Source organism: Pinus tabuliformis, chromosome 2_2 (genome assembly GCF_031772625.1).
Source record: "Pinus tabuliformis cultivar Carrire ecotype Pingquan chromosome 2_2, CPIR1, whole genome shotgun sequence".
Taxonomy (NCBI): Eukaryota; Viridiplantae; Streptophyta; class Pinopsida; order Pinales; family Pinaceae; genus Pinus; species Pinus tabuliformis.
Genome location: NC_142300.1, coordinates 217,115,534 through 217,138,968, shown reverse-complemented (window position 1 = coordinate 217,138,968; position 23,435 = coordinate 217,115,534). Strand labels below are relative to the sequence as shown.

The 23,435-nt window shown below is 38.4% G+C and overlaps 1 protein-coding gene across 2 annotated transcripts in view; it reads left to right on the top strand.

Moving 5' to 3' along the window:
- The first annotated feature begins 9,255 nt into the window (after positions 1–9,255).
- The window catches only part of LOC149192092 (uncharacterized), a 111,482-nt gene continuing 97,302 nt past the window's right edge, over positions 9,256–23,435 (top strand). Inside the window, exons 1-2 of one of the 2 annotated variants that reach the window (XM_089406305.1) lie at positions 9,256–9,912; positions 11,602–13,126. In XM_089406305.1, coding sequence (XP_089262431.1) covers positions 9,469–9,912; positions 11,602–12,222 — 1,065 coding nt within the window. In that variant the 5' untranslated portion in view covers positions 9,256–9,468 and the 3' untranslated portion in view covers positions 12,223–13,126. Of the gene's footprint in view, positions 9,913–11,601; positions 13,127–23,435 lie in introns of those variants that run through there. The other variant, XM_089406306.1, reaches the window with a different exon arrangement.

The window sequence follows — 23,435 nt, the reverse complement described above, 5'->3', positions numbered from 1 at the left end:
GGAAAATGAACAATGTTGTGAGAATAAGACTAACATCTTATACCTCTTGATGATAAAATTAGAGAATGTTAAGATTACCCCCTTCATCTAGAAGTGTTGTATGTGGGGAATTACAAGATTGACACACTTAAGGAATATGTCATTTACATCTCCATGGGAGCATGATCAAGACCATTAGGGGAATTGGGATAATGCATTATCTTATTACATAAGTGAGAAATTAAATATGTTTCATAATCTATTAGGGAAAGCTAATTTTCCATCTCCAACTTCAATGCCTTTGGAACATGATCCCAACATTTTATCAATTATCTCATGAATTTGTTTTTTACCTTCAGTTATCTAACAACTTGATAATATTTTAGGAGGCCAACATCCTTAGGACATAATGCATAAAATATGTAATTGAGATAATTTAATCTTGATTCCCATACATGTAACAAAAAGTCTAATGCTAGTTGATAGAAAATGGAATTGTAGATTAGATGATTATTATTTTAATAATAATTTTAATTAATATAAATAACATGCATTATTTATAGGGAAAACACTAATGGTCCATAATGATCTACAAAAAAATTGCACATTGGTGTTCTATAATCATTTTAATACAATATGGTGCATTGGTGCTCTCAAACTAAATAGGTGTAGTAATGCTCTTATTTCAATCGAAGGCTCTGCTACAATACATAACCAAGAATTTAAAATGCTAGTGGTGTTTCCCATGGATTGGCCACATTATGGTCATAAAACTCATGTATTTAGAAGAGAACTACTAATGTGGAGGTGTGTTCAAATAATATTGAGATTAGCACTAATGAACATATTCCATCCTCATTATGGAAAACAATGACTTCTATTCTAGATAGACTATGTGTTAGAAGCCATTTATATTTCTTTATTACGTGTTTTCTATCAATAGTAGTTAAAGAACCTCAAGAAAAAGGATATGCCTCATGCATCCATTTATGAAATTATTTATAATTTTAGTAGAATTAATGTTAGATGGTTTATATATTGAAGGTATTGTTAATGCAAGGACAATTTAAGTGTTTCATTTAGTTAAATGATTAGTACTGGGAGCACTACCACTGGTAACAACAATACTAGTACCAATTAGTTGCTAACCACCACCCTCAACAAGGTCACTATATCTATCCTCAACACAATCACCTATTGACAAATCACCACTAACCTAAGCAGTACCACCACTAGCCTCAATATCTCAACTTGGCACCACATATGCATCCTCTTGTCAATGACAGTCTTACGTTCTAGTACCCTATGCACCTCACAATCCCCAAGGTGCATTCGATATGTTAGAAAAGTATTTTCATTTCTTATGGAATATCCATGAGAATCAACCCATTGGTCACATTTTCTTGAAACTAAAATTGACCAAGTAACTATCTTATGTCCATATTAATCAATAGATACCATAATACATTTATGAATACCATACTAGGCACCAATATTCACATTTATCTCCTCAACTAGCTCATATGGGACAAGAAGTGGCACATCTCCTATTAGGGAAACCTTTTCAAATCAATTAGGCACACTAATTAGTTAATTTACACATAATTTTATTGGGACAACCAAACCTAGCTCACTAATAAACAAAATAGTTGGTATATAAAGATATCCATTTAAGATACACACACACACACACACACACACATATATATATATATATCTATATTTTTTGATCAATAAAATGATATGATCAGATTTTAGGCATTGTATATATACCTAAACAGAAGTACACTTTCATTAAGAGTAATGTCATTTTATTGTTACTAATGAGTATTCATTAATTATTATTTAATGATATGAACATCTTATACATATTTATATATGTTATATTGCCTTCTTCTTTAGAAATGTTTTGTTCTCAAAGCATATTTATAAAAGGGTTTGATGTTTTTTCTTGGGCTTGTAATGTCTTCACATTATTGTAGTGTGGGGCTAAGACTAGGCTTAAGTTAGGGGTTTGAATTTTCTTTACTAGTTTGTTATCTACTTGGATAGTAGGAATGAACACTATGGGGTAAATGAACATTATAACCTTGTAGATACTTCTACATGGTTACTCTTCCTTTTCTTTATTATGCAATATCTCTACTCCTCTTGCAATGCTTTGAATAGGAACCAAAATAATCCCTTTCTCCTTTGGGGGCAAGGGCTAGACTTAAATTAGGGTTTTCTATTCTCCCCACTATTGTTATCAAATTGGTTATTTTTATATTTCTAGCTCCACATACATGAGTAACATGGGGCTAACATAAATTCCACATGACATTAAATTGGATACAGTGGTAATCAATCTGTTAAGAGCATAACTTTCATATACACACTATGATTGTGATACCTTTTTTGTCAAAAATCTCTTAATGAACCCTACAAAATAGAAGCAATGCATTCCCACTATGTTCAACCACAAAAATGCTAACAAGGGTCACCACAACCCATTGACACAAGGGAAGACATGTATGTGGATGTGACAGACTTGTAAATATGAAGTCAGTTTCTAGTGACAATATATTGTTTTCTACATTCACTATAGTTGGTACATATACAATAAGGAAGAGTTAGTGTATAGGATGATGTGTGTGGATGTGGCAATGCCCATATACAAGTACTTCAACTCCTTTTACTTTGCTTATTTTTATGTCGCACCAAATACTTCAACTCCTTTTACTTTGCTTATTTTTATGCCGCACCACATGATTTCACATATCAATACCACTGACAAAACAAATATAATATCTCTTTTAAATGGTTTAGATCCTACGTTATTAAATTTTTACATCAATAATTTCTATTTTTTTTTTTTATATAATATTTCTAATTTTATATTAATATTCAATAATAAATTTATAATATTTTAATAATAACCATTCAAACAAAAAAGAGAGCAATTTGAAGTTTGATGTTAAAATTAACCATTTTGGTTATGAAATATAATTAATTTTTTTTTTTTTTCTTTCAAAACTTATATTGTCAAATACACCTAAATATGTCAACGTTATTCAGTAAGGTTCGGCTGCGCTGCTTCAACCCTAGCCGCGCCCGACTGATCCCACCCTCCTTCATGCGATCATTCCCCCATGGAGCTTGGAGGTGGCCCTGCGGCCCTTCCTCCCTTGCCTCCGAAGCTCGAAGCCTTCAGAACTCTAGTAGCTGCTGCAGGGAAACGCCAGACCACAAGCTCGCAGCAAAAGTTCGTGAAAAAACTGGACAACATCCCCACGGTGACCTTGCCTGTGGAGGAAACCTGCAGAACAGCCTGAAACTAGCAGAAAGAGGCCTTATTGGCCAGTTTACTGGACTGTGGCCATCCCCGAAAGCAGTAGAAGAATGGGTTAAAAGAAACTGGATACCAGTGGTTAATGAAGGAATAAAGAGTCACTTTGTAGGCAAAGGGTTCTTCATTTTCGTGTTTGATAACGCAAAGGACAGAAGCCTGATCTTCAGAAATGGGCCATACTTCATGGGTCCCCAAGGCCTCTACTTGAACAAATGGTCCCCAGATTTTGATCCAGCACAAGATGTGCCCACGACAGTCCTTGTTTGGGTGTGTCTCCCGCACCTTCCCCTTCATTGCTGGAGCCAGAACTCGCTACAATCCATCGGCAATGCCCTAGGAAGATACATAGATCAGGCACCGAGGAAGGATCAATTCTCCTGTGCCTGAATCTGTGTAGAGGTTGACCTGGAAATCGGGCTACCATAAGCAATCAAACTATCGGTGGCAGATTGGACTCATATCCAAGAGCTCGACTACGAACAGTTGCCCTTCAAATGTCGACACTGTCACGAGTACGGGCACTTCGCAAGATATTGCAAAAAGAGAAATGAGGAGGTATTAGAGAAAGAAAAGGGCGAACAATGGAAACAAGCAAAGAAAACAACAAGCAGCAGGCAGAACAACAAAAATAAAGCTAAAGAGACAGAGAATAAAGTAGGACATGAAAGTGCAAGCAATCAAAACACTGGAAGCAGAGATACAATCAGCATCGAGGGGGACAAAAACCCCTTTGAATCTCTTAAGCCACCTCCAGATCCTCCAGAAACAGAGCGAGAAGATCCACCTCAGCTGGAGAACAACGACACCTTAGAGCCAGGTAATAACCCAATCCCAACCCCAAGTAATACTTCTTCCCCTTCTTATGCAGATATAATCAAACAAAAGAAGAAAAACATAGAGAATATGGGCTCATCAGATGATGAAACATTTGAAAGGCCAACAAAAAAGGTTGGAAGAAGAACAAACAGGGAAACCAGGGAAGAAGAGTCAGAAAGGCAAAAAACCCTTGGCAATTAAGCTACCATAGAGATGACACTTGGGAGGAATACCAGGCCAAGGGCCCCCAAGGGAGGAGGGTCTACCTCAATAAGTGGTAAATGATGCAGTTGGTCTCTTGGAACTGCAGGGGTTTGGGGAATCCCACTAAGGCAGAAACTATAAAAGATCTATTGAAAATGGAACCCACAGACATCCTCATGCTCCAAGAAACAAAGGTAGAAGGGGAGATCCTTCTAAATACCAGTAACACCAAATGGAAATTCGACTCTGGAAAGGTTGTCAGTGCAAGAGGCACGGCTAGAGGAATAGGAGCATTATGGGCAAAAAACTCCTTTTCTCTAGAAAGATCCTTCGAGACCCAGCATTGGATATTTATTGAACTGCACCACATAGCAAGAAATCTCAACCTAGCCTTGTTTATTATGTATGTTCCTGTTCACTACGAGGAAAAGAAAGAGTGCTGGAAGACACTCTCGGAGTTTCTAGACCATATCAACCCCAGGAACATAGTTATAGGAGGCGACCTGAATATAATTCTTGATCCTAAAGAGAAGAGAGGAGGGACTTACTCAAGAGACCCTTTTCTTACCACAATGGAGAATATGATATTACAGAGGGATTTAGTAGATTTCAAGCCAGTCAAAGGAAAATACACTTGGACCAACAACAGAACAGGAGAAAATCATATCGCAGCAAGGCTGGACAGATTCCTCATCAACAGCTCTAAAATGATGGGGAAAAGAATTGTCATCAATAAGATTCTTCCAAAGCCCATCTCGGATCACAAACCTGTTCTCCTCTGCCTGAAAGATGAAGAAGACCTAGGCCCTCTCCCCTTTCGCTTCAGTCCTCTCTGGGCGGAAAGAGAAGGGTTCTTTGAAACAGTTCAAACAGCATGGACAACAGAAGTTTCAGGTTCCCCAAGCTATGTGTGGGAGAAAAAAATGAAAAATGCAAAGAAGGCCCTAAAAGAATGGATAAAGAAATCTATGAAAACCCCCACCAGCCAGAGGAAAGAGGCTGTCACCCAGCTGGAAGAAATGCAATTTGATTTGGAAGAGAAAGATATTTACCCCATGGATTTAGACCAAGAAAAATCTGCACAAAGGAAAACATATTGTTCCTTCAGAAGCGAGGAAGAGTATTGGCGCCTAAAGTCCCGCAGCTTGTGGCTTAAAGCTAGGGACAGAAACACCACATATTTCCATAGACAATACATCGCTCGACTTACCCGAAACCACATAGCAGAAATCACCACATCTAATGGACAGGTATGCAAAGGATTTGCCCAAATAAAGGAAGTTGCTGTGAAACATTTCCAGACTCTCCTTACAGCAGAAAAGGATGGGAGTGAGGAAGATATATCAGAGTTCCTCGCAAATATACCAAAGCTAATCAGCGCGGAGGATAATGAAAACCTTACGAGCTCAGTTACAGAAGAAGAGGTATCCAACATTGTCTAGTCTATGGAGCCAGACAAAGCGCCAGGATCTGATGGATTCTCAATCCACTTTTATAGAATCTGTTGGGAGTTAATCAAACCTGATCTCCTCAGAATGATACGTGGATTTATGAGAAAGGCAAGGATCGGGGGCGGAATTAACTCAACCTTTCTCGCTTTAATACCTAAGGAAACAAATCCAGGATCATTGGACAGATACAGGCCGATTTCACTGTGCAATGCATCCTACAAGATAGTGGCCAAACTTCTGGCGAGCAGAATCAAGCCTCTCCTGCAAAAGCTCATTTCTCTAGCCCAATGGGGATTTGTGAAAGGAAGACACATCCTGGACAACATTATCCAAGTCCAAGAAGCCCTGCACTCGAGCCATTCACGCAAAGAACAAGGTATGCTTATAAAACTGGATATCTGTAATGCTTTTGATAGAGTTAACCGCTCCTTTCTGTACAGGGTCCTTTCAACCTTTGGATTTAATCAGGACTTAATAAATTTAATCAAAGCTTGCCTAGAGAAGATCTAGATAGCTCCAATGGTAAATGGGAGACTAGCAGATTTCTTTTTAGCCACCAGGGGATTGAGGCAGCGTTGTCCCCTGTCTCCATTTCTTTACATCCTGATGGCAGATTCCCTGAGCAGAAAATTGATCATGGAAAAAAAAATGGTAACCTCCTTGGAATCAGAATCGTGAAAGAAATCGACCCAATGAACCACGCGCTGTTCGTTGATGACTCACTGTTGCTTGGGGGCGCATCTCCACGAATTGCGAACTCCTTCAGAATCATACTAAAAAAATACTGCAACATCTCTGGAGCGTTAATCAACGAAAGGAAAAGCACTGTCTACGGATGGAATACAGAGCAGCAAGCTATCAATAGAATTGCCAGCGACCTGGGCTTCAACGGATACGCAGATTGGGACAAATTCAAATACTTGGGTCTCCCAATAACAATGGGATCCAACAGGAATCATCTGTGGGAAGAGGTGATATCAAAATTTAAGAAAAATATCGCAGGGTGGGGGGGCTATTGGCTTACCACAGGAGGTAAACTCACACTCATTAGATCGGTCCTCTCGGCATTGCCAATGTTTCAGGCCTCCTTAATGCTGGCCCCAAAGCAAATCTCAGACCAAATCTCCAGCCTCATGCGAAATTTCCTGTGGAATGGCGGGCGAGGAAATGATAACAGGTTCCATCTAATTAAATGGGAAACAGCGAAAAGACCTATAGAGGAAGGCGACCTCCAAATCTGAGACCCCCTACAAGCAAACATAGTGTTGGGTTGTAAATTACTGTGGCAATTTCTTGCTGAGCCCAATCATCCAGTCAGCCAGATATTAAAATACAAATACCTCAAACACCAGTCAATCAGATCCTTCATCCCGGAGAAAGCTCCAAAAGGAACGCAAGCCTGGAAGCTATGCAGCAAAGGCATCGAATTCTTCAGAACTCACCTGTACAAAATTCCTGGGAACGGCAAAAACACTCTGCTATGGAAAGACAGAGTCATGGGCCACCCTCCTCTGAAAGAAAACAGTGAAATCGCAGAGATAAGAACATGGCTACAATCAAAAGGAATTCGAAAGATCGAAGACATCTCTGGCTGGGATAACAAAGGAGAATGGCAACGCTGGAATTTTCCCAAGGCACCAACGCATCTAATCCCTCAGCTACACGCCCTTAAAGAGGCAATTTCAGACTTCGCTCCAGTTCATAAAGATGAAGAAGATACCTGGGGATGGGGAAAGACGGGGGTGTACACAACAAGACAAGGATACCTGCAGATGCAAAGCAAAAAGGATTCGCCTCATCTGAAAGAAGTGTGGAAGAAGGTTTGGGACAGTTTTAGCATTCCCAAGATCAATTTCTTCTTCTGGACTCTGTTCCACAACAAAATCCTGACCGGAGAAAACCTGTGTAAGAGGAACATAGTAGGCCCCCATCGATGTGTTCTATGCAAAAACGCACTGGAAACTTCAGATCATATGTTTATTAATTGTGAGTATGCTAAGAAGGCCTGGTCTATCTTTCTGACCGGACTAAATCTGAGACCCTCAGCTCACTGTTCGATTGCAGATATGTTCTCCACTTGGAAAGCCAATTATTCTCACAATATCGCTGGCAAATCTCTATGGTATAAGGTATGGATTGCTGCCCCAAAATATGTATGCTGGAAGCTATGGCTAGCTCGGAACGAAATCATCTTCAACCAAAATGAAATACCAGCAGAAAAAGTGGCAGAACAGGCAAAGAAGCTCCTTTTAGAAACCCTGAACCATTCTTCAGTCAAAGATGACAACTCCCTTCAAACAGAGGAAAGGGCATGGCTGGATGACTTCTCTTACAATACCAGACCTTTAGCAATCACTCGGCCAACCCATAAGGAAAGATGGCAGATTCGAGAATCCGAGGATAGATTTCAGCAGTGGTGGAAATCCCAGGGCAAGTGCACTATCTTCTTTGACGGTGCCTCAAAAGGCAATCCAGGCATATCAGGAGCAGGAGGGGTAATCTTCTATCCGAACGGGGAGAAAGAAGTTTTCAGTTGGGGACTAGGAACGAAAACCAACAATCAGGCTGAAGTTCTTAGTCTCTTAAAAGCTTGCCAATTAGCTAGAAAAGAAAGCCAAAGAGAAATCCTTATTTTTGGGGATTCAAAATTGCTGATAAAGTCATTAATAAGAAAGAAACGGTTTAAGGATCCAGCGTTAGACAAACAGCTCTCAAGAGTGAGCAGAATCCTGAAGGACTTCTCCTCGGTGCAAACATTTCACATACTCAGAGATCTAAACAAGGAAGCGGACAGATTGGCAAACACAGGATGCACTCAACAAAGTGGAATGATCAGCATAAACGCAGGTGCTTTGAAAACGACAATTATCCCTTAACCGGGAGAGGAGCTCATGTAAAATCCATGAATTGTAATATGGTTGATTAGGCTTTGCCCAACGTGGAATTTTTAATAAAACACAACCGTTTCACCACAACCGTTTCAGTTAAAAAAAAAAATACACCTAAATATGTCATTAATCATAAAATAATTAAAAATTTTAACATCATAAAAGAATAATAAATTAATTTCTAAATAAAAACAAAACATAAAATTATAACTTGAATTATGTAAATTACATAATATTAATCATTTATCACATATTTGTAAATATGTGACCATCAATATAATTAATATAAATCTATTTTAATAAATTTATTAAATAAACAAAAAAACAAAAACACTAATATACAAATTCTATAATTTTTTTTATTTAAATGAGTTTTAATATAATTACACATAAATACCCTACATATTCATTTTTCATAAAATACAATTTATTTATTTTTAATTTTTCCAATCCAACTGTTTAAAAAAGAAACCCAACGGGACCAAAAGAGCACCTACAATCTACCTGGCCAGCTTGTCATCACCATATGCTTGCAATTATGGGGGTCTTGTACCTCTCTAAATAGGAATGCACTGCTGCACAGTTAAACACGCGACCCCTCTTGGTATTGCTGCCTTTTATTTATATGTACCCCACCCAGAGGAAGCCCATGATATACCATTTTTTTTCTTTCTCAATTATATTTATTCCATTTTAAGGCACGACCCCCTAACCCCAGTCCCAACCGACCACTGTCCTCGTAGCAAACGAATGCGGTTTGGCAGTTGTTGGATTGCAGGTTGCAGCGGGTGCATTAAGGATGTTGAACAGGTTGATGTTGGGGATGAGAGTGGAGGTACGGAGTAATGAGGATAGGTATCGCAGTGCTTGGCTGGAAGGAGTGATCATGGCTGTATATGTGCCACCTGGGCGAGGGCGTCGTTACAAGATACGTTACGACCCTGACAATTTTGAACTCCTCTCTGACAACGGACAACCGTTGACAGAAGAAGATGTGTCAGCCACCCAAGTGAGGCCCATTCCTCCCTCTTTCTCAGAGAAACATTCTTACTCTGTTGGGGATGTAGTTGAATTTTATGACAAAGGTTGCTGGTGGCTGGGCACTGTCATCCGAGTCTTGCACGCGGCGAAGTATTTCTTAATCCATAATCCTCACACTGGCCTCTATAACGAATTTTCTCTCTCCCAACTACGCGATGCTAAACTATGGTCCAAAAGAAGATGGTCTCTGTTATACTCACAGGTAACACTTTTACTGCAATTCTATTTTTTTTTTTTCATTTTTTCTTTTTGTTTGTTTGTTATTAATTTCAATTTATCAGTGATGTTCTTCATATAATATGGAGTTCCAGTTAGAGTAATTGAATGGTAATAAATTTCATGGATTTCATAGAATATTGAGTTCCAGTTAGAGTTATTACTTTGTTTGTAGCCAAATTCATACAAAAAGAAGTTGTTCTTCCATATATAATAGAGGTTAATTAATGGACTTTATATTTACTCTCTTAATTGTGTTTGAAAAATTATTTTAAAAGAGAATGATTAAAAGAGTCTGCGTATTCAATATCGTTCGTACTCTTTGTTCATAAGTAATTTTGTAAACCTAGGATTCAAAGCATAATGGGGCAGATTTAATGGGACTAGATTGAGTACATTATTATTATTGTATTATTTTTTTTTTTTATATTCCGGCGGAATCGGTAGCTGGGCCGTCTTGGTGATATTGGGTAGATTCCTGTCTGCTGCCACCATATCCTCCAGGTGCAACCGCACAGCCCCTCTTGGTACGTGAGTAAATTAAGGTTTGAACCTGTGACGTGCTCAAGGGCACGGTGGGCACGGACGCATCAGCAATGGGTTCCCTGGTGAACATGCGCACCCTGGCGGCTGGGCAAGGTTGAGTACATTATCTGGTGCACTCATTATGATTGCAATGAATAAACTGGTATAACTTTTCCGTGTCTAATAAATATGGAGTGCGGAGTTACATTTGAATACTGAGTTTGACTAAGTCAAAATCAAAATCAACAATCATTTGTTTTTCCAACTTAGGTTGGAAATCCAAAAACCTTGAAATCTCTAAAATATAAAAACTCTTGTTCGAAGTTGAATTAGGGTTAAAAATGATAGGGATGTTGTCCATTTATACAGATTTGAGATTCATTTATCCATGACATGAATGAGCTCTTACATTTAATAATTTCCAAGAAATTGTTTTAAAGAGGAGGTGATTAAAGAGTTTAAATTTTTGTTTTTTTCTTAGTTTATCGAATTTAGGGTTCAAACCATAACCTCATACTTATTGTGCAATTGGGAGGTCCAACACATCATCTATTGCATGAATGAACTGGTGTAGACTGTTTCCATGCCTAATGATCATGAAGTGAAAAGTTAGGTTTGAACCTTAAGTTTTAGCATGTAAAAATTAAAATCAATGCCCATTTACATTTCCAGAGCAAATTTCAAAACTTTTGGAAAATTTTGAAATCTCTAATACTTTTTTGTTTGGAGTTAAATTAGGGCTCTAAAAGATGATAGTATTATTGTCCATTCGTACAGATCTGAAACTTCGTTGTATCCATCTGCATGCACTATACATCGTTGTATCTATCTGCATGCACTATACAAGTAGGGTTGGTTAAGCTTACTACATTGCAGATGGGTTTATATTTTCACATCCCTGCTTGTGTGTAAACATTAATCCTTGCCCTGTAAGATTAATGTAATTCACTTTAATAATTTTTACAATGTAGGAGAGAGAATGTATGAGGGATGGATAATTGAATTACAGAATTTTAACCCACTAATTTTTTTTCCTAGTTTTAGGAGTTTTGTCTGAAAACTTTGTATTATTATGTTTCATAGTGAACTTGGGAAGACTTTTAGTCCTTCCATGATAGAATGGCTAATGTATTATTTCTCTTTCTTGTAGCAATCGGGTGATGTCATCTATGATGGAAATTGTCCCATGGTTCAAAACAGTGAGCAAACTTCTGTAGCATCATCTCCTGGAGATATGCAAACTGATGTGCAATCCCAACAGCATCCTGAACAAGAAGTAAACAAGCAGAGAAGACAATGTAGCTTGATAGGAACGAGGATAACACTGAAAGAATGCTCAAATTTTCTCAATGCTAAGGAAGTTGTCAAAGATTCAAGAACGCCCAAGTTTTCTAATCATGAAAATGGATTAAAGAGTGTTGAAGCCGTGTCTCAGAGAAGTAATTTGCTTGCCCCTCATTTGAAAGGACTCAAAAGACTATATGTCCATGATGACAGAAGAGATAGAACATTCAGTGACATTCAAAATGGAAAATGCAATAATGTCAAACGGTTTAAGCATAGCAATCCAGCAGAAGTCATGGAGCAAAGGACAAAAACACATGAGATGGATTTACAGGTATATCGTTCTGTGTTAAAGGTCCTTTATGCTCAGAATCCGACTTCCTTAAGCCTGAAAGATCATTGCTTGCTGACCAACCTCCGTATTGAATTGCATATTACCAGCGATGAAAATATAAAAGAGTTGAAAAGAGTCATTTCTCAGCCCTAATGTCAGATGTTCACGTCTTGTAAAAATGTATTCTATGAATAGATCAACCACAGGGAGCCAAAACATTCATAGGCCTCTAGTTGGTTAATAATAAAACTGGGTACTTCTCAGAATTGGAAGCTTTGTTTGGCTCTTATTTGATATGATTTCAAGATGTCAACTATTCAGTCGAACTTTTTTGCTGTTACTGAAGGAACGGAGTGGAGATGTACATTTACATGACAATACTTGAAGTATACCAATAGCCTTATTATGGAAGTCAGATCTAAATAAGAGAATATTTATGACCTTAATTGGGCTTTCGCTGAATTGGATAGAACCAAGGATGCTAACTTGGTTAAGAATCTATGGACATTGAAAAGATGATTGGATTGCTTCATGTGACTTCATTTACAGACGGAACCCTATCAAACAAAATTCGGGTTGCTTGATCCACATTCCTAATTACCTAGTTTATTTTCCTTTCCATATGTATTTTCATTGAAAAAAAAATGGAAACTTAGAATGAAGTCCCGTGTTCACTTATTGATATCTGATTTGCTTCTTTTGACGGACTTCTTTATTGACTCTTCAATAACTACTTATGTCTTTGCACTTGTTGTAATGTGTGACGGGAAAGGAGAGCGACAAACAATACATTTTTCCCCTTCCATATTATCTTAAATAACTTTGAACATCCCTATACTAAACATTGAGACTTTAGGCAAGCTCAATGCATGTGGAGTCCAATCTGTCTGCTGCAAGTTTATTGGGAGAATTAAGAGCAGTTTCTTTGTAAACCTTTTGAAGCTCTAACGACCAATTGATTCTCTCCATTTACCACTAGCTTTGTTGTGGCAGCTGACAACATTTATTCAGTGTAATCTCTATTGAAGGTATTTGGCTGGAGATGCCTATTTGAATTTATTCAGTCATTTTCAAACCATATCACAATGTTGTATTCATTTCTCATGTTAATAGATTGTTAGTGCAGTGTCTTTAAATAGCTGCACATGCAGCTATATATTTATATCGATTATAAAAGGGAGTTTTATTCATTGACAAAGGAGCCTTACATGGTTACGTTGTTTATGGAATCATCATTTCTCCTAGGTATATAAACACACCGTGTTTTGTCATGTTTTTGCAACTCCTGGTTTCTCTGAGTGGACAAGAACTTTCCACAATTATTTCAAAGGTTTAGTTACAAACTTAGCATGTATGGTAACTGTTCTCTTGGTAATTTTCACTCCAAAGCTTTGTTTATATTACTAAGGCATTTTGTTTGTTTAATTGTCAATACTTTTCTTATTCTAGGTGCACGTCTTCCAAATTAAAATTTTCCAAGGATGCTTTTCCAACTCTAGTCTAAATTCGGTGTGTTAGAATTTCTTATGATGAATTCTCAGAGGAGTATAAAGTAGTTTTGGTCTACATTTCAAAATCTGAATATGTGCCACTACAGAGAGTTGAATAACTTTACAGTAAGTGTAGGCAGAGGATTTTAGATGAGAAGAAGAAAAGGAAGTTGTGGATAAATAGTGTGTTGTGTAATAAAGATGAGATACTATTTATGGTAGACGTGTCAACTTTAGTGGGAAGAGGACAAACTCTGTTCTTGGATTCGAGTGTTACAAAGCATATCTTCTTGATGGAGAGTGGTTTCTGACATATGATACCTCTCGCCAATGCAAGTATGCTTTCTTGAGGGATGATGGAAGCAATAGGGATCATCCCTCAATAGGGTTGTAGGGACAGGCCCCATAATGGTTTAAGTTTCAAGTAAGGCTTGTAAGAGAATTAATGCTGTGCTGCATGTGCCTAAGCTTGAAAAATACTTTCTTTAAGAACAATTTGTAGATTTTGGATTTAAAATTGAGTTTAATACTGATATTTGTGTTGTAGCATATGCTTGGCGACAACGAGTTGTATAAGGAACACAATAAAATACCTTTTACATACTTGTACATACTTATCACTGTAATTATGTTCCCATAAAAGTTCATGCTAGTCTCAACAAGTTGGTTACGTAAAGTGAAGTTGTGCAGTGTAGACTGGGCAAGTAGCAGAGATGAGGGGGAGAAACTTGGTTACGTGTGGGATGTGGATTCATCAGAAATTTCGCAGTTGTGTGAAAATTAATTGTATGGGAAACATCACTAGGACAATTTCTTAAAGATACCATGATCTTTTTAAAGAATTTTTGAACTGAATCACACAAAGAGCCACATATGTCAACCACTGCAAACTGTATAACATGGTGGTGTAATGTACTTTGTTACATACATTGACGATGCATCTAACATAATTCCAATTGCTTTTGTTAAGAATAAATGAGAAGTTTTAGATTCATTAAAAATACTCCCAGCTTTGGCTGAGAATTCGATAGGGAAATCTCTTAGGAAACTTAGGTGTGACAATGGCAGTGAATATTTGTCTACATTATTCACTAAGTTCTACATTATTCACTAAGTGATAAGGGCCAAAAATGGAGCAATATGAGTAAATCTAAAATATATATTGTGGAGTGTAAAGGAGAAAAACTTGCTAAAAAAATGCAAGATGATATTTTCATTAACTTTAGGCTTGCATGTACACTTGAAACAGAAATGTGCACTTTCTTGAAAGGACAAAGAGACTTTACACATGAAGGCCTCTCTTCGAAGAATGACACTATAAGTTACCGTCAAGAGTCTCTAAGCAAGCTACAAATCTAAGGTGCCATATAGATGTAAGAATAACAAAACACCAGATGTCAACTTCTATAGAGCATCTAATTAAGGACAGATCACTACATGACAAACTGCAAAATCACACACTTAAGATCTACAATACAATTCATGAAGAGAACTCAAAGTGCTTACCGTAGAATCCTTGGTTAACATGAAATTGTCCTCAGTTTTTTTTATAAATAGGGAAGCCACTACTCAAATGTGTATTGTAAGATAAACTTAGCCTGGGAAGACATGCTTGTCTTTCGATAGACTAGATGTATTGCAGTCTATCTATTTTTGGTGTTCCTTGTCTTGTTATGTAGCACCATGTCTTCTGGAAGGGGAGGTTGGAAATATGGAATAATATCTTGTAGGTGCACAACTTGTACCTTGTGTTTGAAAAATATTATTTGATGTTGCTAACATAAACCATATAATGAATGTTGTGATAAGATGGTAGGTTGAGATAGAAGGCATACTGTTAGGCCCTTAGGATGATTGCACACACGTGCCTAGGACGACATTGAGATGGACAGCGTGGTGAGTTACCGATTGCAAGAAATGTGATGTTTATGCAACATTTGGGTGTTTTTGCCTATAGTCGAGATGAGCTCACCATTGTGTGAGTCAGGCACCGACGAGATATGTTGGGCATTGATGAGATGAGTTGAGCACCAACAAAATGAGTGCACCTCACAGTGGACTGAGACAAGAGACGAGTGCGCCATGAGTAGATGCCCCACTTTGCACAATACCGAAATATGGGACCACATGACCAAGACGCATATAACTGAAGAGCAAGATGGTGGACTAAAATGAGTGTCGTATGACTCATAACTTTATGACAAGGCTAGTGAAGAGTGTCATAGGTCCGAATGGAGCTTGGGAAGCAGGTTCGAGCCAAGTGCAAGTTTTTCACATGTTAAAAAATGTAGTGCGAAAGGCTCAATTTGACTTTAGCCTTAGTCAAATTGAGTAAATCAAATTTCCACATCAGCAGGACAACTTGGAGGCAGTTAACTAGTGTGACATGGCTCTTGTCACTTAGTTAGCTCAGTAAATTCGAGTTAGAGGGCTTGGAGTTCAGTTATGCATGTGTGATTACTAAATTTTAGCAATATAGTTCAGTTATTTTCAGTTGTATTCAGTTAACTGACCTCTAACTATTGATAGAGTTAGTTGAAGGTCAGTTGTGCAGTGGGACAACAGTCTAACTCAGAGATCTGTCAGTTAACTGATTAATTAAGCCCAAAATAGCTAATGCATGCAAGGAATTCAAATTCCTTAGCTGAAGTGGAGATGACAAGGTAGTGTAACATCAATTGTAGACTAGTTTGAGTGAATAGGTGTTGCATGAGTCATAGATCAATCCTTGGGAATTGCGCAAGAAAATAGGAGGAAATTCCTATCTTAATTTACTCAGGAATTGCGTAAGGAAATAGGAGGTTGGAGGAGCAAATAATTGGCTAAGTGTTGGCCAGAGTTTGTCATTCAGCAGAGAGAACAATTATTCTTTTGTAAGTTGTGCTCAGAGTTGGAGCAAGCAATTGTAATAGTTTCTCTGTTCAACTGATTTATGCAAAAAAGCTTGAGGGTTTTCCCAGTTGGGTTCCCATAGAAATCATTGTGTACCTGTGGTTTTGCTTGTTGCATGTCTATGCATGTTGTTCTAAATTATGATTTCCAATCCACAAATCAATGAGTAGAATTATGTCTCTTGTTTTTCAGTTTGAAATCTTGAGCAGTTGCAATGTCTATCAAATTTCTACAGCACAAGTCCAAGGTTACATGTCTGTGGGTTTGGCTTGCCACCTGACAAGTGGATAGATTGGGTAAGACTCACCTTAGGGGTGACTTGAGTATCTTTTGAGGGTTGGTTTTGTGTTGTTTCTTGGAGAGGTTGGGTAGGGGAGTGACTTGAGCCTTCTCCATATTGTTGTAACAAAAGCATTCTATATAAAAGTTTATAATTGAAGCACTTATAAAACATTTGGAGGTTACGACCGTCCACCCCATATGTTTGTGTGATGTTACATGGTTATATGGATGAGTTATATATGATGCACAATTGAATGACTAGATGTTAATTGTGATGTGGTACATATGATTTTGGTTACTTGTATTTCCACTACAAGAATTAACTAAACACATAATAAGTACAAAAAAGAGGCATATTCCAGGTGAAGTACTTGCAAGTTGGTCATGCCATAGTGGGGGAAACAAGCTGGTGCTGCACCCTCAGAGGTCATGGTTCACCTTGACTCGTGGGAATGCTCGGGGCACCCATATGGTCTAATTGTTGGAAATACTGAGACAGGGGGTGAATTAGTATTTTACTTCAATTAGTTAATTTTAAATTTATAGAGCTTTAAATATGATTGGCATCAAATCAAAACATAAATCAACATCACATCACATCACATCACATGAACAATACATAAGAAATTTTTAGGTGGAAACCCTTCGAGGAGAAAAACCACCGAACGTTTTCTAATATAGTTGATGAGTACAATATTTTATCAGCTCCAATTGAAGGGAAGTTCCAATTTCCTAGTACTCTATTAGAAAAGCATTTTGTGGTTTTATCAACTCCAACTGGAAGGATGCTCCAACACCCTAGTTTTATCAGCTCCAACTGTATGGATGCTCCAACATTCTGCAAGCTCCAACTTGCCCTAGCACCACCCTGCCACCCTGAAGTATTTTCAGGCTCCAACCTAAGGGAGACTTCACTCATCGCCTTGCACCACCCAACCACCTTGAAAATAATAGATTGAATAATAAAATGCGGGCTCCCGTACCAGGGACAATGACCCACTTACAATGATATACAAAATCCTATTAATATCTATCAATACATGTTCAGATCAAAGATTGTTTGAGTGATATTTTAGTCAACAACTTCTATCAAACTGTCAATGTATCACACTTCAAATTTTCCTTTTGAAAATTGCTAAAACTCTGCTATTATTCTTTTGTCCAAATTCTTGTCTTAATTGTTTCAAATGTAGGTTGAACAATTAACTAGGATAATATTTTGGATCATACTGTAGATTTCATGAAAAGGTCAACATAAGACTGTTGTGCCTTTTCTACCTTTGCTTGCTTCAGAATTTGACGAGTGATTTTCCTTTGAAAGTGGTCTTAACCTCTCCTTCAAATAGCTACTCGACAAGCCTCAATACAAGTCTGACTTGGGCCTTTGACTATGGTCAGACACCTGTTACTTCTGCTTTAGCTTTTGTCCTTGACAAGTATTAGGTTGCTGTGTCAAACACTGCCCTTAAAACAAACTTTAAATATAGCTTTAAGCTCTAACAAACCTTTCTCCATGGTCTTAGACGCGCAACCTCCTTTCCTAGCCAAAACAAGCCTTCTTTTCTTGATTGGAAACACTTTAATTTACTCATAAAGAAACCTTGGCTTGGGTTACAAAATACTTTTTAGCATGCCCAAAAGTCACCCTTATACTGAGCGCTAGCCTAGCTGCAGTGGGACCAAAAATTAGGTCAAAAATATCCACAAAACCTTGTTGAGATTAGTAGTTTGGGAGGTACTCCAAACCCTAGGGGACAGGGTTGTGGAGGAATTGGCACTACAAAAGGGTCTTGTGGGCTAAGAACCCAAGATGTGGGCTTTGCACCCAAGCTTGTGGGTGTGAAACCAAGAAGAATTTTGATGACATGGTACTTGGAGATAGAAGAGCACCCTTAGAGGAGCAAGGGGTCACTCCAAGCCCCAAGAGAGCCCATGTAGATTGTGAGACATTAATTGTTATATGTTTGTGTGGGCTAATCGTCCTAAAGAATCAAGTCGGGCTCACTTGAAGAGACCCTTTGGAAGGGTTGGACATTAAACCTAAGGAAGCATATCAATATGGAGAGGAGCCCCATTTGTGCATCCAATCATCACACTTCTTTCTCATGTGAAGCCAGGCAAAGGAATTCACGATTACAAGAATTCACGTGTGATTGCAAGAATTCATGATTACAAGAATTCGCGTTGTATTGTAGGAATTCACATGTGATTGCAGGAATTTGCGGTTACAAGAATTCACGTGTGATTGCAAGAATTCGCAATTATAGGAATTCACAGTGTGATTGTAGGAATTCGTATGTGATTGCAGGAATTCAAAATTATAGGAATTTGCGTGTGATTGCAAGAATTCATGATTACATGAATTTGTGTGTGATTGTAGGAATTCGTGATTATAGGAATTCATAGTGTGATTGCAAGAATTCATGATTGTAGAGCCAAAGAGAAGTCTTGCTCAGATCTTAGGTGTTTTGGAGAGCAGATGTGGATGTCTTCAAGGAGGGAAGGTGTAGGATTGTGGTCCTAGTTTAGGATAGGTTTGAAGGACACCTTGCGACTGTTTGGAGGGCAGAAAGTAGGTGTTCTGTTGAGCCCTAAGTGCAGATCTTGAAGGACTACAGGTCTGCTAGAAGAGACAAAAGGTTGATGCTCAGGTACTGATCTTTGGAGGACCAAAAGAAGGCAGCCAAGAGAGCAGTGATTCAACCCTAAGTTGACAGTTGAGAAGGACGTTTGACAATCATAGCGGGCAATCCTCCATGCCTTAAGTTTGCCTCATTGGAGTAGCACAAGAAGGCAATAGTGGGAAGAAGTTCTAAAGAATTGAGGAGCAACAATGGGCAGTTTAGGAGTTCACAAACAGAGTTGTGAACAACTCGCAGAAAGACCCTATGTGTTGATTTTTTGACGGCTAATGGTCAACTAGAGGGCGAATTGGAGCCGTGTTCGGTGACCTAAAGGAGAAAGATCCATTGATAGAGGCAGAGCTACAAATTGGGAGCAGAAGGACCAACAGATGTGTTCAGGGTACGACTAAGTGAAGCTCTGATGGTGCATTACATCAACTAGTAGGTCAGTTGTATCTTGTTCAGGGTAGATTGGTTGTCATAGTTGTTGACACCAAACCCTAGTTTGTATTCTTGTATCAGTGATTGTATGAGGGCCATGATCCTTGGTATGGGAGCCATAGACTATTGTATTATAAATTGATAATATAACGAAGTTTGGTTATTGAAAAATTCTAAAAAGTTGTCTATTTGTGCACGTGTTGATTTAATGTTGTATTTGTTCTGCTGTGCAAAGTAGTTTGTTGTGGAATTTGAGTTGGTAGTGTCAGAGATTCTATGACCCTAACCTAGATTCTCCAGTGCCGTGGAAAAACAAAAAACCAGTCAAAAAGGGATGCCGAAATCTGCTACAGGACAGGCTTTAAAAGGATTGAATAATGTCTCAAGAAGATGCCTAAAAAAGCTATAGGAAACTTTTGGATTAGGACCAATAGAGCCTCAGACTAACATTCAAACTGCCTCAATAAATGACCTCAACCTCAGCGAACGAATAACAACTGACTCAAACTCCAATGCAACTCCACTTGGTCTTCAAAAAAGGTCTAAAAGCATCTGAAGAGTGTCATAGGAGGGATGAGATGGGACTTAGGAGCCCTGCTTTAGAGGTCCAAAATTTGGCCTCAGAGGCAGCCTAATACCCTTAGCGAGGTGCCTCAAACAGGGCCTCAGGAAGGTTGATATTAGGCCTGTTGAACAACTACAGGACATCCTTTAAAAGGATTGAATAATGTCTCAAGAAGATGCCTAAAAAAGCTATAGGAAACTTTTGGATTAGGACCAATAGAGCCTCAGACTAACATTCAAACTGCCTCAATAAATGACCTCAATCTCAGTGAACGAATAACAACTGACTCAAACTCCAATGCAACTCCACTTGGTCTTCAACAAAGGTCTAAAAGCATCTGAGGAGTGTCATAGGAGGGATGAGATGGGACTTAGGAGCCCTGCTTTAGAGGTCCAAAATTTGGCCTCAGAGGCAGCCTAATACCCTCAGCGAGGTGCCTCAGACAGGGCCTCGGGAAGGTTGATATTAGGCCTGTTGAACAAGAAAAAATGATCACAAAATTGTAACCTTTAACCAACGAAGAACCACCATAAAAAGATAAAACAATAAACCCAATAACCATTGATAATTTGACCTTCTCTTCAGATTGGCATGACAGTCCTTGGTCTTACATAGATCAGACAAAGTTTCCAAAAGATAATGCGTTAGATTGATGATTTGAAGAGGAACTGAGCCTTCTTATTTATACATAATGAGGGGGCTTCTAGAGGGGCTGACTAGCCCAGTAAGCCATGGAACTGACCTCAATAATTGCAAAATTTAAAAGGATAAATTCAATATTTTAATGATCTGACCTGATCTCCAATTCTGGAATTATTTTCACAAATAAAATTACTTTTAAGTGGTCGTCGAGATCCTCCTTTGGAAGCTGATTTGGGCTAGAAAACTCCTCATTTGGAGGGCTGATACGACCCTCACAATTAATCAATTTTTCTTGAACATAAATGTCAATATTTGACAATTCAAGGGGTTGCCTTTAGCTTCTCATTTTTGGGGCACCTTGACCACATTATGGGGCTCCAACTTTGACAAGGCATATCTCCTCAACCATGAGGAGTTATGTGGTGTGACACCTATTATTAGAATCGACAAGATGAGAACAACCAACTGATGATGATATTACTAACAATTTCACATTCCTCCTATCCATTTACTTCAACAAATGCGAGGCTTCATCTGGCTTCTACTTGGGTTGACATCAATGACAACCAATTTCCAACAATCTCCCCTTTTGGCATTGATGGGAACACACGTGCTCCCCTTGCGATTGTTTCTACCCCTATCTCCATGCTTCTAATCGTCCTCTCCTGTTTTCTCTCCCCCTTTGACATCAATGTCAAAGGGTGTCTCCCCTTGACAAGATATCGTCCTTTGTCTTCTTGTAATATGCCTTTCTCCCCCTGTTTGCTTGGCTTGATGAAATGTATATCAATGGGAACGTAGAAGCACCCCAAACTTCTGTCGAAGATACTCAAATGTCTCTCGTGGTAGAGGCTTGGTGAAGATGTCAACTATTTGTTCCTTTGTCCCAATGTACTCTACCTTGATATTCTTCTCTGCAACTTGTTCCTGAATAAAGTGGTATTTGATAGGAATGTGTTTGCTTTTTGAATATGTGACATGATTCATGGAGAGACTTATGGCGCTGGTGTTGTCACAAAATATTAGAATGGGCTCATCATACTTCACTTGAATATCTTGTAGAGTTTGCTTCATCCAGAGGACCTGAGTACAACATGCTACTGTTGTTATATATTCTACTTTTGCTGTGGACAAGGATATTGAAGATTTATTCTTGCTCAATCATGATACGATACAATCACGCAAGTAGAAGGCTGCTCCACTAGTGCTTTTTTGCTCATCAACACTACCTGCCCAAGCTGCATTTGTATAGGTTGTCATAGTCAACTTATTCCCTTTTGGATACCACAACCCAAATTTGTTGTTCCTTTAAGATATATGAAGATCCTTTTCATTGTGATAACATGAGATTCTTTTGGTGCTGCTTGGAATCTTGCCACTTGTCCAACTACCTACATCACATCTAGTCTCGAATCTGTCACATACAATAGGCTTCCAATCATTGATCTATAGAACCTCTGGTCTATTTCCTTTGATTTATCATCCTTTCTTAACTTGCAATCGACCGTCATGGGAGTGCTAATAGGTTTACAGTCTTCCATTAAAAATTTCTTCATCATTTCCTTGATGTATTTGGTTTGAGAATTGAATATGCCATCATCTTCCTAAGATATCTAGAGTCCCAAGAAGAAGGTCAATTCTCCAAGTAAGAACATCTCAAACTCACTTTGCATATCTTCGACAAACTTCTTACTCAACCTGTCATCGTTGCTTCCAAAGATGATGTCATCCACATATACTTCAATGGTAGTCAAGCTATGTTGTTCAACCTTTATAGATGGATTGCTATCGACACTTCCCTTTTTGAATCCTTGTTGTAAATACCTGTGCAGTCATGCATACTAGGCTCTAGGAGCTTGCTTAAGACCGTATAGAGCTTTCTTCATTCTACATATATAGACTTCTTTTTCCATTAGCAGAAATCCTTCAAACTTCTCTGTGTAGAATTCTTCTTCCAACTCTACATTTAGAAAGGCTGATTTTACGTCCAACTAGTACACCTTAATCCTTCTCGAGCAAGGATAGGCCAAGAACATTCTAATTGTTTCCATCCTGGCAACAAGTGCAAATGTTTCTTCAAAATCTATCCCTTCAACTTGCGCATATCCTGTACATACCAGTCTTGCCTTGTTCCTGGTAACTTGTCCATCTTCGTTCAAATTGTTCCTGAAGACCCATTTTGTGCCAATGACATTTTTGTCCCTAGGTCTTGGAACCAATTCCCATGTTTCATTCTTTTCAATCTGATCCAGTTCTTCTTCCATGGCTTTGATCTAGTGTTCATCATGGCTAGCTTCTTCAAAGCTGCTAGGCTCAATTGTGGATAGCAGTGCAAGATGTCCTTGTTCTGGCATGTGCACCTATTGTCTTCTTTTGTTTTCTATTCCTGCATTCATATTTCCAATGATCTACTTTGATGAATGATTCTTC